This window comes from Tyto alba, unplaced genomic scaffold, assembly GCF_018691265.1.
Source record: "Tyto alba isolate M040663 unplaced genomic scaffold, T.alba_DEE_v4.0 Super-Scaffold_38, whole genome shotgun sequence".
Taxonomy (NCBI): domain Eukaryota; kingdom Metazoa; phylum Chordata; class Aves; order Strigiformes; family Tytonidae; genus Tyto; species Tyto alba.
The window spans coordinates 9,358,482-9,373,323 of NW_024881313.1; the positions used below are offsets into that span (position 1 = coordinate 9,358,482).

At 39.3% G+C, this 14,842-nt stretch overlaps 1 protein-coding gene across 5 annotated transcripts in view; it reads right to left on the reverse strand.

Moving 5' to 3' along the window:
• BZW2 (basic leucine zipper and W2 domains 2) overlaps positions 1–14,842 on the reverse strand; it is a 60,105-nt gene that overhangs the window by 21,654 nt on the left and 23,609 nt on the right. For all 5 annotated transcript variants that reach the window (XM_032991806.2, XM_032991803.2, XM_042801800.1 and 2 more), the window contains 3 exons: positions 10,611–10,787; positions 9,313–9,416; positions 6,507–6,572 (listed from right to left, as the gene is read on the reverse strand). In XM_032991806.2, coding sequence (XP_032847697.1) covers positions 6,507–6,572; positions 9,313–9,416; positions 10,611–10,787 — 347 coding nt within the window. The remainder of the gene's footprint in view (positions 1–6,506; positions 6,573–9,312; positions 9,417–10,610; positions 10,788–14,842) is intronic.

Sequence of the window (14,842 nt, forward strand, 5' to 3'; positions counted from 1 at the left end):
CAGCAAAGAATTTCTTCCACCTAATCTAAATCTGCCCTCTTTCAGTTTAAAACCATTACCCCTCATCCTATCCCTACACTCCCTGATGAAGAGTCCCTCCCCACCTTTCCTGTACCCCCTTTAAGCACTGGCAGGCTGCTATAAGGTCTCCCCGGAGCCTTCTCTTCTCCAGGCTGAACAACCCCAACTCTCTCAGCCTGGCCTCATAGGGGAGGTGCTCCAGCCCCCCCAGCATCTTCATGACCTCCTCTGGACTCCCTCGAGCAGGTCCATGAATTTCTGTTGTTGGGGCCCCAGAGCTGGACCCAGCACTGCAGGTGGGGTCTCACAAGAGCAGAGCAGAGGGGCAGAATCCCCCCCCTCAGCCTGCTGGCCACACTGCTCTTGATGCAGCCCAGAACACGGGTGGCTTTCTGGGCTGTGAGTGCACATTGCTGGCTCACAGTCAGTTTTCCATCCACTAACACGCCCAAGTCCTTCACTACAGGGCAGCTCTCATCACCCAGCCTGTATTTGTGCTTGGGATTGCCCCGACCCAGGGGCAGGACCCTGCACTTGGTCTTGTTGAACTCCATGAGGTTCACACAGTCCCACCTCTCCAGCCTGTCCAGGCCCCTCTGGATGCATCCCTGCCCTCCAGCACGGCGACCGCACCGCACAGCTCGGGGTCACCAGCAAACTTGCTGAGGGTGCACTCAGTGCCACTGTCCGTGTCCCCAGCAAAGATGTTAAACATCACCGGTCCCAACAGTGACCCCTGAGGAACGCCACTCATCACTGCTCTCCACTTGGACATCGAGCCATTGACTTCAACTCTTTGCATTGGACCATCCAGCTAATTACTTATCTACAAAGTGGTTCATCTGTCAAATCCATGTCTCTCCAATATAGAGACAAGGATGTCATCAGGAAGTATCAAATGCTTTGCACAAGTCCAGGTAGATGGCATCAGCTGCTATACCCTTATCCACCAATGCCGTAACCCCACCGTAGAAGGCCACCAAATCTGTCAGGCACAATTTGGCCTTAGTGAATCCATGTTGGCTGTCAACAATGACCTCCTTATTTTCCATGTGCCCTAGCATAGTTTCCAGGAGAATCTGCTCCATGATGTTGCCGGGCACAGAGGCGAGATTGACTTGCCTGTAGCACCCCAGGCCTTCCTTTTTTCCCTTTTTAAAAATGGGGGATATGTTTCCCCTTTTCCAGTCAGAGGGAACTTCACCGAACTGCCACCCACAACTTCTCAAATATGATGGATAGTGGCTGAGCCACTTCATCCACCAGTTCCCTCAGGACCCACAAATGCATCTCATCATGTCCCATGGATGTGATCAAAGCAGAACAGCTCGTTCTTATGGAATATTCCCACCCAGTTTCCAAATTAAGGGTATTTCTTAATTATCAAATCCTACCCATACAAAGGGACAGAATATCACATCTGTCCCTGTTTCTTTCCATGGACGGTTAGAGCTCTTCTCCAAGATACCTAAGCATCTTATTATTAACTGTAAAGCTTTCTGAATGTAGCATTATTTTTAAAATCTGGATAACTAATGAAGTTATTAAAACTCATGCAGTGTTTTAAGAATAGCTCTGCTCTGTATCAGCGAACGGAACTGAAGAAAACCTCATTCATAGGGTAGTTCTTATACAATAACATCAGGTTTAAATTACAACTTATACAGGCCTGAATTATTTAACCACAGACAAATAATTTGGGTTTTTTCAGCCTAATGATTCCAACATGCGATTTTAGCTTAAAAGAAAAATTACAAAACTGTAAAATCTCAAGGTGTATTTTCATTTCAACAAGCTGTGAAATAACCAAAAAATGTAAGAAAATTTGGGATGCAGATGAATGGAATTATTATTTCTAAATATATGGATGAGAAACAAACAGTGTGCTGTATTTCCAAATGCAGCAATTAACTGGTATATATAACGGTGCAGGTAAAAGAACTCTAGAGCCACATTTAATAGGAAGACTGAAAACATTTTTACAGAATTTCAGTATAAGCCTAGTGTAAAATGGAGGCTTGGGGATTTAATGCTTTCCTTATATAGGCTTTATCAACAATGGCGTACCAAAATGAGATCTGCACAAGAAAATTTGGAGTTAGGCCTCTTGTTCTTTACTGTAAGTACTGAGACTCAGACTTTAACAAAGAGGAAACAGTTTTAGACTTCTGTGTAGCCTACTTAACTCTTTTTCCTTCGGCTCCCATATAAGCAACAGATGAGGCTTTTGATTAGAAAGTGTTAACACCAACTACTTTAAAATGACAGACCAGGTTTTGACATACTCTGAGCTGTAACCTCCATTGAGTTTTGTCAGTAATGAGTAGGTTATGAACAGTTATACCCATTCATGTCTGATTTGAGTCATGAAAGCAACAACAGCAGGAAATCCAGCTGCAAAGCCAGAGTTATGCAATCCAAGTCGCAGAAAGATTGTAAGAAAAGGACACTAAAATATTTATCAACTCTAGTTTTGAGAAATCAGTATTTGTTCAAATGTTCTGGAAGGTCTGAAATCACATATCTATGAAGTTCACAGCATCATCCTCTTCCCTCTCCTTTGAAAAATGCTTCTTTGAAGTCTTTTAGCATGAATCTGAATTATGATGTTCTTGAACTGTACCCCACTGCAGTATGTTTTGAGCAGGAACCTCATCTTCTACACGTTTCTCACTAAAGTATCACTGGTGCTACTAGCGTAGTTTTTGTTTTAATAATATTTTTGAAAAGCAGATCAAATAAATTTATACATATCATTTTCTGCTGTTTAAGGGTATTGTTCTATACTTTCAAGCAATTGTAAACTAGTCTAATTTAGGGGGAGACTGGGTGAAAGGAAGATTCAAAATCTTTAATAATCCCACTTAAGAACCACCAAAAAGAACAAAGTGTTCAGTTCAAAGCTGCTGTTTCAGATTTTTACTGCTGATTACTTTAAGAGCTCCTCTTTCACCATCACGATTACGAACCTCAGCAGGGAAGTCACAAAATGTCCAAGTCACTTCAAAATAGTACTAAACCACCCACAGAAAGTTCTCCAAGCTGATGCTTCCCTGCTGTTAACCAAGCACTGGCATTACTGCTTTTGTTACACATACAGACTGATTCCAGGCATAAAATGTGCAGTTCTGGCTCACAATTTTGTATCTCTATCATAGCTGTAAGAACTCCCACCTATTTATGTGGGAGTTCAGAATGCCTAATAAGCACAAGACCAGACCTAATATGCTGTTCCATGCTATTTTTGTCTTTAAAGAAAAAGTCTTTTAGGCACAAATTCAGGGCATAAAAGATACGCACAAGACATGCACGCAACATTAAAAAGCATATAAGAAGGACATAAGAAAAACAAGTGCTTCAGCTCTCCTCTTGTGATCTGGAAACCTTAATAGTGAAAATTAAGGAATTTTATCCACCCAGGGAGTGTGGTGTCTTTTTATCTTCTTTACCTGAAGTGACCTGTTGCTTTAGCATCTGACAGTTTGTCATATCTGTAGACAGCACTGAATTGTCAGCAATGGAGAAGGCAGCTAACATAATGTAACCACTGACTGATTCTTGCCTTTCATTTAGCTGACCTAAAACATCTCTATTTACTCTCCTTCATCTCAGAATGTTAGTCTCCTCTTATTGTATAATTCCCAGCTTGATTTAGGGTTCTTCCATTAGGAACATAGGAACATGAACAAAGGACCTCATAACATCTCCCAGTACTTCAGATGTCCTCATACGACTCAGTAACATTTACTACTGTTAAGACGACCAAACATGCACATATTTGTATTTTATCCCAATTTTGATAATAAGAAAACCTATCTAGAATGCTACCTAAACATGCAAACACTAATACTGCATTCTTCATCCACTGACCTGAACAGAAATACATATGTAAGACAGGTGAACACAAATTTGGAACTGAGAATTTTACTGAAAATTATTGTGAAAATGTTGTCATGGGTCTATGCCAATGCACTGGGCAGTGCTCATATGAATTTAAGCTGCGTTTATCGAAGAACAGCAGCTGAGCAATGCACTTAAACAACTTTGTCTTCTGTTGAAATTACTTGCACAAAATAATCTAGACAAGCAAACCATACATCTAAATTTTTACATCACTAGAAGAAAGAATAACTGCAATTTTGGTGGGAGAGGGTTAAGAAATAAAACATTTGAAAGCTAGAAACAGACAAAAAAGGGAAAGATGTGGGAAATAATAATGTCCTAATGACAAAATTGTGAACTAGAAGACATAAAGCAAATACTTGTACAAATACTGCTATTTAAGACAATCTCCCTTGAAAGAGAAGGCCCACTAATACCATCTGCTCCTTTAGAGTGAAACTGCTGGTATTGCCTTGGTTTTTTTAGCATGACTTTTTCTGTGAGAAGAGCTAATTTTCCCCAAGTGCTCTAGCTGCCTAATGAATCTGCCAAAAAACATCATGTTCGTTGCTAAGACAGTGACCCATGAAACAACATCAAGGAGTCACTCTCTTGCTTTTCTAACCACCAACTGCAATAGTCATTTAACTACTAAATCTTGCAGAAACACTTTCTAGAAATACTAATGTATCTCTCTTCTGACCCTCTATGAGCAGCTACTCTCATAGAAGTTACTGCACATAGGGGTTAAAGCATTAAACAGTTAAAAACCCAGCAGCCTCATCAGCAAGAAGACAAGTCACTTGGTGGGTTCACACAAGCAGGGGGAGGGAGAAGGTAAGCAAAAGGCATCTACAAATAATCCTCAAGAGTTTTAAGGCAATGACAGTGCAGGTGTAATATACAGGCCCAAACACCTTCACAAACACCTTCCCATATTCTAATTCTCAGATAAATTGCATTAACCAAGGAAGAGAGTATATCCGGTACCCACACCGAAAGGCCAGGTCCCCAGGAGTCACACCAAGATTTGCATCAGCACTGAGGGTGGTAATGGAAGGGCAGATGGAAAAAATTTCCCTTCAGCCTAGGACCACTATGCACACCTAATCTCGTGATTTGTCATACAAAATGTAATCTGACACTAAAAAGTATACAAAAAGCATGTACATGAAACTGAGATTTGCAGTGTGAAAGGTGTGAAACAAGCCCACTCTGCACCTGCACTGCCATGGCTAGGATGCTTCCAACAGCTTTAAATGAGTAGCATGACTCCAGTCACACTGTACCTCAAATTACTGCTTTATCTCAAGCCAGTGTATGCCTAAACTTCACATCAGAAGCACTTGTTCCTCAACTGAAGAGTTAAATTATTATATATTAATCATAGCCTCACCTTGTCAGTAAGTGTGCAAAGTGAATTCTTAGAAACTTAGAGGATTCAAAACCAAGCAAGTTACAGAAGAGAGAGGAGGCGGCTTGAATTGACATAGCATTTACTTAATATGCTGAACACTCTCTGAAATTTGAATGCTATGAGTCAGCGCTTCTCATGTCAATGATTACAGTAATTAACAGCAAGAACATTAGATTTGTGTGGGGGTAGAGGTAAATTTAGGTCTTTAGAATGATGTATTGAGCAATCAGCATCAGTTAATAGGCATGCTGGCCACAAGTGCAAAAATAATTTCCTATACGAGCAAAAATGTATAAATCAGAGCCAGATTTATTCAGCCACAAGAGGTGGTGGTGAGGGATCACGCTCCAGACTTACCCTCACTTGACCCTTGCAGCAGTCTTTCTAATGTTTAAATAATATGGAAACACACTTTTACTTTTAACAAACATGGTGTTTTAGTCACAGGACAGGTTTTGCCATTATCATCATGGCTGTTAACTTACAGCACAGCACAATGTTTATTATACAGTCAGGCCATTAGAAAAATATATTTACATCTGTTACTCGGAACTCAAAATAGACAAAATAAATCTGTATTTTGTTTTTCAAAAATTTCTAGCCAGGTTTCTCCAGTCTCCTTAGAATTCAGCATCACAAAACAATACAGTATCCACAGATATCCACTACAGTCTAATAAGCAAATCCTGAGCACTCTGCCAGTGGTGGTGACTTTCTCTTGCATGGATCTATGGTCTCAAACAGAAAAACTTGTGGTTAGCATTCATTTCACAATGCAGTAGTTTAATACTCATACATCAAGTGACATTCTGCACAGCAGATTTGCATTTATCCTATGGAAAAATCAGAGAGCGCTGTTATATTACCAGGATACTAACACCATCTCTCATTAAGAACTGTCCCCCAAAGCGTATCGAAGTTCTGCACAAAAAAAGCCTGGAATAAGAAGGTGAGTTTGGTCAAAGCAACCAAAGGAAGCATTAATTCAGAATTACAACAAGAGCTGCCAGCAGTATTGCCACAGAGCTAAATTTGTAGACTAAAGCTGCCACCTGTAGATTCCATCCTCTTTTCCAGTACAGCTAAGTAAAATACATAACAGCACCATATTTGTACATATACAATTATATTAGACATAGGGTAAAAAAAATATTACTGCTGAAGATGAGACTGCCACCAACATTACCTTTTTGATTTCATCTTCAAATGCTTTCTCCAGGTATTTGTATCTCCTGATGAGTTTATTGAAGACCTAAAGATAAACACAGGTTAACTTAAAAAGTGTAACAATTGCAGCCATCAGTTGCAAAAAAGGCAAAGAAATAAGGACGGCCACTACTGAATCCATAAAGACTATCTTAGACTAATCCATGATAAGACACATTTTTTCTTTTTATTATCTCCACAGCAGGAAAGAAAAAGTAGGAAGCACCTCTGACTTCTCACACACTATTATTCCACTGCAGTTTCTCTTCAGACATTGTTTCCAGGAAATAAGCAGCCAGCAGATTATTTCTGCAGTTATCTGCTGTGCTGTTTGTCTCATGGCAAACCATGAAACACCCTTCTCTATTAGTTTGTTCACAAGTGGAAAAACACAAGTTTTGCAACTCTTGCTTCACAGAGCAATGTTTGAATGAGAGAATTTACTGCAGTTTGAGAGTCTTGGTTTTTGTATTTCTCAAAATTTTATTTCTACTCTATTTTTCATCCCATCCATAGATCAAAGGCAGGGGAAAGGAGGGGGAGAAGGAGGTTAACTCTGCACCTTTGCCCTGGTAACACAGCTCTCTGGGGCAACTGTGAGGTGTGCCAAGGGAATGAGGCAGTCAGGGCACCTTCAGTAGATGCAGCATCTTCGTCAAATTCGATAACGTAAATGCTTACAACAAAACACACTACTGCCAGAGAAAGAGGAAGAACATTTGACCAAGCTTTTACAACAAGTATGTTCTTGGAAACACTTTTTCTTCAGTTTTCACCATTTGTTTCCCATCATGAGACTACAGATTATGAAAGCAGAAGCAGCACAGGTGCAGGGTGCGTTCAGATGGAAGAAGGGAGAGATAAGAAATCAACAAATCACTGGTCTCTCTACTGTACAAAGGGCAAAAAACATGACTCACTGTCACAGGTAAAAAGGTTTATATGGGAAACAAATTACATTATTGTCAGGTTGGATGGTGGTGAGGGGGGGGGGAAGAAATTAATTTTGGAAGGTTTCAATTCACTTTTCAGAGAACGCAAAATACATCCAAACATCCTAAATGGTAGTATTTTGGCTCAAAACAAGTGAAAAATCAAGTTGTGGCCATGCTGAGAGGCAGACACACAGAATTCTAATAAAATAAGGTGTAAAATAAGGTGTAAGATGAAAATGTAAGCTAGCATCTTGTTCATACATCCAAATAAAATTTTGTATATTTTTATAAGTCCTTGTAAATGATAGAAGTACACTTCATAAGCAAATAATATGCTACAATATCAACTTAAGTTTTTTTTTCTTGAAGACTTCTCACTCTTTGAATTGTTTCCATAACTAAAACCACCAAGAATAGCCACACTACTGGTTCATTTAGGAGTTAAGAGTAAGAAATGACGTAGAACCTAAGGAATCTCTAAACACTATTTTAGCCTAACACCACTCTTCCATAATACAGTAAGAGCTCTCTTTCCCATTATGCATGAAAAAATCCGGTGAGGTATATAAAAGGAAACATCTCTTCAGGCATTAACTACAAAATGTTGACTTATTTTGGTGGCTTTTGGTTTGAAATGCAGAGGATACATTGAAAATTCTACTGCTTCACATCCTGAAGCCTTCCTTTCCATGTTCCAACATGCAACCGTTTACTTTAAACTTCTCCTTGGAGGATGGACTAGTACTGCTAATTTTTATTAACAAGCCATTAAAATATTAAAATTCAAGAAGACAGAATCAATGCTTTTACCAATAACATATATTTTCCTGAAGCAGAATACCCTATTTTTAAGAGATGATAAAGCTGATACACAAGATATATTGACTCCCTTTCCAGAAACAGGTATATTTCATTTCTTCAGATTATTAAAGATGTGTTTTAAAAGGAGCTTTCTGCTATTTAGCAAACATTTGTTACCAATGCAGGTTCTGAACCCAGCACCCTTTAAATCAACCATGTACCTTTTCAGCAACTGACTACCCTCAACACTTCAGCAGGGACACTGGCTTTTATGCTTTCACTTACTGTCTCCAGCATACCAATAATAACTAGCTATTTAAAAAGATAAATATGTTACCTAATTAACAATAGGCTTTTGACATATGGGAGTTTAAATGGTATTGCATTTTTATGCAATCCTACTTGTATCCATAATTGCATGGTGGCTTTGAACTTTCAATAGAATTCTTACTGAATTTTCTCATATAATTACTATCTTCCATTAAGGAGTTACACAATGTTAGCTTCTCTTCAATAATGCTCTAGGCTTAATTTATTTTTTCTGTTAATTTCACATAGGCCTATTTGTGCAAGCCTTATCCCTGTAAAAAAGAAATTATGTATCACAGATGTAGGAGAAATGAAAGCTCTTGAAATACATGCCCAGTCCCTAACGAGTTATACAACTGAAGGTTGGAGGCGTGAGCTTTATATTTTCTGTCATTCATATACTTCATGTGTTTCTAAAAATATGTTCATAGAAATCTTCAAGGCTGCATACAGAGAAGGTCAACAAAAATAATAAGGATGATGTCTAAAAACATGCTGAACCAACAACAGATTGAAATAAGCAAGACTGCTTTCTGTAGAAGAAAGCATTGCCAGCTGTGGTCAGATTATCTTAGACATCCTATTTTCTTACCTAAAATGTATAGGTTAGGGCAGATTACTGGTTAACTAGATTTTCAATTGCCCTGTAACTAGCAGCAGCCTAGACAGTCTGAAGATGTTCCACTGTAATACCTTTTGATACATAAATGGAAAACTGTAACCAACCACGCCTTTACTGACCTGAGCATAATTTCGGATGGCATCATGATCTTCATCTGCAAAAAATACACAGTGGTTGGTCATCTTGGTCTTGTCATTGTCATCTATGCGTGTGCCTCCAGGAGCTAAAATAAAGAAAAAAAACAAACAAAACAAAAACAAACAAACAAAAAAAAAGGGCAAGAAACAATTTTTTACTTTAGAAAATGTTCTGTGAGATTTGATAAGTCTAATAAGTCTTATGCTAGTATCACCGAAGCAAAAGGCAAGCCCACAAGGTAGCAGGGGAGAAGCAGAATCAGAGAGAAACCGAGCATTGCGAGGCCGTGGTGGCACCTGACAGAAGGGACAGCTGGCTGGTATGCTGCACCTTAGATCACACAGACCTACCAGGACCAGGAGATTCAGTTCACACTAAGGAATCTCAACTGTTTTTGAGAGCAGTGAGTGTGATCAAATAAGTGTGGGTTGGAGCATAATCCTTGTGCGTATTTTAACTACTACTTTAAACACCACACTAATGTAAATCCTTTCCAAAGAGAAGAGTATTAGCACTCTATTACTAATTTGAGGACTTGGAACATCCTCCTAACCCTTCTAATGCTTACCAGGCCCACAGAAACATTCCACACACTGCTGCAAAAGTTTTCTCCTGGCTTATTTTGTTGCGAGCTTTTTTTCCCAGGTATTTCCACTGGCTTTTGTTTCCTGTGTTATCTCAAGTCTTACAAACATATCTTGACCTCTTACATATCAAAGATCAGAAAGCAGGAATCAAACCAGCATGACCATTAAAAAAAGCCAATTTACTCAAAATACAGAGGAAAGTGCAAGTCATGGTTTTGCCCAAGCTGCCACTGATATGTGGCAGAAATGCTCCATGCACACGACAAAGCACTCCTCACTATCATTCACTTCCCCTCCTAGCTAGCCTTTGTTGCAACATCTACAAAACAAGCTTTGCAACAGCTAATAACCTGGACTGCTGTATTACACCTTTTTATGCTAACAAATTCCTCTGTTTCCCCTGGTTGGTATCGGTGTCTTTCTTTGCTGTTGAATTTATATGCTGTTTCAGTTCAGACTGAAGGCTTCTCAGAGCAGTATCGTTTTTCGTGGTATTTGCAGAATGCCTCATAATCAAGTCCCTAGGTATTACTGCACTACAAACAATAAACAATGCTATGACACGAGATGCAAGAAGTATCTACATAAGTGAAAATGTAATACAGTTGAAAACTTCCATTTCGTAAAGGAAGACAGCATCTTAAAAGAAGCAAGGCTCATCAAAATTCTGTATCAGGTACACTGCAGGTTACCTAGCATGCTGCCAGCTACCAAAATGTCAAAGAGTGTGTCAGCATAGCGGCGATAATCAAGCCGTGAGCCTGTTGCATCCAGAAACTTGGCTATAGCCTCCAGGTCACTCCCAGCTTCATTGAGGCCTTGGACAATCGTATCCCTGAAGACTGTGGGTTCAAATTTCTCCTTTTCATCTGGAATAGAGATAAAGAAGGAAAAGGAGAGTCAGTCAGATTTTAAACTTTCTGTTACTATCCCATATTAGTTAGCAATTGAGATGACCATGTCACCTAAACCGATTTTTCTCATTCTGGTCAACACACCAAAAGTTTGTTTGTTTGCCTTTTACTGACTACGGAAATTTTGCAGTATTTATCCTCACTTCCCTCTCCTCCTTATCCCTCAACACCAAAACACAAACAAACATATGGGAATAAATAAATAAAGGGGAAGAAAAGCAACTACTGAAATTGTTTTCAAATTTCATACTTTTACTTCTCTTGTTGAAGCTATTATCGAGTATCTGTACCATTATGCATTGCTAAATCTGTTAGCAGAGTAAAGGAAATGTCAGTTACATGTACATAATCTCACTGTGGGAACACTCCATTTTTAATTTCCTGATATTATTCTTTAAATAACTGTGGTCACATATCTGAAATGTTTTAAAAAATATGTCTTCAGGAAAAGAGGAGATCAAGGTATCAACAAAAGTAGGTTTTGCATAAACATTTAGGACCAGGCAACACAGTGTAACCAAGAATTTATCTGTCACATTCACAGACCTAAGCAGCACTTGGAAACAGAGAAATGCAGCACTCACATTGCATTTCCTACTGCTGTCCCTGGCTGAAGTCAATTAAGGTACCGTCCAACCCCCAGACACCACCCCTATGTCAAGGCCATCAGCCACAACAGATGTAACTTCAACCTCCAGATAAATCTAGGTAGATTTACCCATACCTCCTGCTGCTTTTTACTGAAGGCTTTTAACAGTTTACCACGGACACTTGAAGCTTCATAAGAAAACAAGTCCTGGTTTTATATAAGAGCACATACAAAATGCTTGCTACCATCAAAGTAACTCTGAACTTCATAAACAACTGTGAGCTGTTCTGTGGCACTCAAAAACCAATCATCTGCTGACAGAAATGTTGATACAAGTTCTTAAAAAAAATGCACATACTATATCCAGAGGATAATCCCAGAAATTTTTAGTTACTAAAATGAATGAGGACTGGTAAAATACCTGTCTAAGCATATGCTAATGCAGTCTGAAACATTCCAGCTGCAACTCTTGCAGACCTTTTGGGAGAAAAGATTCTGGACTTTGCACATCCCCTGGCTGAAGGTTTCCCTTCCCTCCACTCACAGTGCAGCGTTTTATCCCAGTCATTACTCAAAAGACCTGGGTTTCCCATAGCCTTTCTTCCCCCAAACTCTTTCCTCCTGCCATAATGGTCTTATGGCAATTAAATAACTATTTTACATACAACGCCTACTTTTATTAGCTTTATAATTTCTAATATAGGAAAGTTTCTCTCTCTTCTTTTTCCCCTGCATTACCTGGGGTGCACTCATTCTACGATCCTCAGTGCATCACTTGCACATTCTCTCCCTCTTCCAATGCATCCCCTTCCCCATAACAACTGTATATGGAAGTCACAAAGCAGTCCCTTGCACTCAGTGTCCCAGGCCACTGCAAAGCTCAGGGGACTAGCCAACTAGTCCTTCCAAGGAGTCTGGCAGCAAACAGCCAACAGTAGCTCCAGGGCTGTCTGTCAAGCACTCAGAAGCACTGGAAGAATGAAGCATCACCTTGTTTTCCAGAAATCCCCTGCTACAACTAGTTTTTAGTGGCTTGTTGACTCTATTACCCATCTCCGTGTGGCTTGCTGCCCCATCCCCTAGATCTGATCTCCTCAGACCAAATCTGAGGATTACTTAACTCCACAGATACTTACACATATGCTCATGAAACCACCTGCTCCCAGCCTCAGCTCATCCTGAAGCGATGCACACAACCATACTCCCAACCTAGCTTCTCCTCTACCATGCTCTTGCCATCCAATGAACTATTCAATATGCCCCTTCTCTGGGCTGCAAGTGAATTCTCAGGCTTTTACTTCACCTTAGACCTTGGAGGTATTTAGACTCTCAGCTGTGTTCCCTTGACTTTCAGCTGTGATGAAGATCTGGAGTCTGCCTTTCAGTAACAATCTCTCCTATCTGCAGGGCATGCCTGTGGTGGACAAACCAGAGAGGGTCCAATGGGGAAACTGAAGAATGTGCCTTTGCTCTGGGGAAATGCCTACTAAGAACCACACTACTACTGAAATCCCATCTGAGCTAACAGATCAGTTACCAAATACTCAGTTGCAGCTCTCTTTCAACTTGAAGTACTAAACCAACCTAAAATGAGCAAGAAACCAACCAACCCGCAAACAAACAATCCTTTTACTGAAGTAAGTCTAAGTACTTCAGTATGTGTACTTCAGGCAGTTTTATTTGCACACAAGAAACCCAGCTCCACCCATGAACAAGTATCTGAGTATAATTATTCCTTTTTGAGTTACCAAATAAGTATGTGTTATTTACAGGGTAGAAAAAAAAAGGCTTGATGACTCATTAATCAGTAAGAAGAGTTCTGTCTTAAGAGAAGAGTTAAAAAATAATCCTATTTTACTTTTTCAAATGCATTTTGTTTAAAAATTTAAGATCTTCACATCTAAACTGAAAGTTGTTATATGCTTGGTATCATGGGTACACAGTGCTCAGTACAAACACAAACATCATGATTAATATTTCTTAGCTATTTTAAAGAGATTCTTCTCCTGCCTCTGAAGTCCTCCTCTCATCTGGAGTACCCTACTATTTTCTTGTCTATCACAACCTAAAAATTTACACAGGAAGAAGAGGTGAACTCATTGCATGAAAAATTATTTCCCTATCAAGCTAATGTACTGAAGAGGAATATGAAGAGGAATATGCTGATGTAGTACCACAGGGTGAGTAAGAAGCCATCATCAAGAAGTGGTGACAGCACGTTGAGCTGTCAAGTACACAATTACTAAACGAGCACAGTTTCAATCATGGGCTGGCAGAGGCAGGTGTAGCTTGCAGATGTGATGCACACAATATCCAATGCAAGAGTGCTATACACAGCTTTCCATTTCATCATGTTCCCAGATCCTTATTTCCTTTCTTTTGCTTCCAAGAAAATCACAAAGTACATTTATACTCCCCTCTCCTTAAGAATTAATCTTAACTCCTCAACAGAAGGCCCACAACTGTATTTCTGTGGAAGAAAAATGAGATGCCCTGTTTGGCTCCTCTTCTGACTTCGTGTCAACATAAAGGTGTTAATACTCACTTTTTACTAGATAATTTTCTTCCTGAAATAAAGTAATATGCAAAATTTGCTTAGCTTCTTTTTACGCTGCTGTTTACCTTTTTGCACCATTTTTTTAGCAGATACTAAGTCTACATTACATACACCATGGGAACAAACTTGCATCTCAGGTATTACCTGTCAGCTTTAAACAATATGCACTGCTTGTTCCTGTTAATGCTTCAGGAAGCTTTTTGTCCTGTAGGTACTTGCAAATTGTCTGGATACATAAATTTTCCTTACTACCTACTAGCATTTTTGCTACTCTTATTTCTTCCTCTTCTGTTTCAGAACACACAAAGATATCTCTTTGCATATATGCAGTCTATACAATCCACATCCCACATATCTGCACCATAAGCACAACTTCTGGCCAGATGCCAACTACTGCTGACCCTCACCAAAAAAAGCAGTATTCAAAAGGTACAGAGATTATAGCAAGAACTAATCAAATTATTTTCTTTGCTCAGATTGCTAAAAACTTGATATGGAACTGTAAGATGCCTCCTCCCCTTGGAAGGTTCTTCCCTTTACAACACCATTTTTCTTTCTTCAAATCTTTTCAAAGTGATTTTAATGCCTGCCACTATACATGCTGGAGGCAAGGTTTGTACTTTTTATTAGGTCAACTAATATAGCTGGAAGGAGTGGTATTTACAACCTTCTCCTTCATAGTCCTCTCTCAAAAATCTTTTAGACACTAAGCACACTTTCAAACTTCAAAGAAAAAACAAATTGTCTTCTTCCTTTTTGCTCTCTGAAAGCTCAGAAATTGTTCACGTTTCAGACATTAGTTACAGCTAGCTGACCAGGGGTAAGAGTTCATATAGACAATTATTTTTATTAGATGTCTGACTG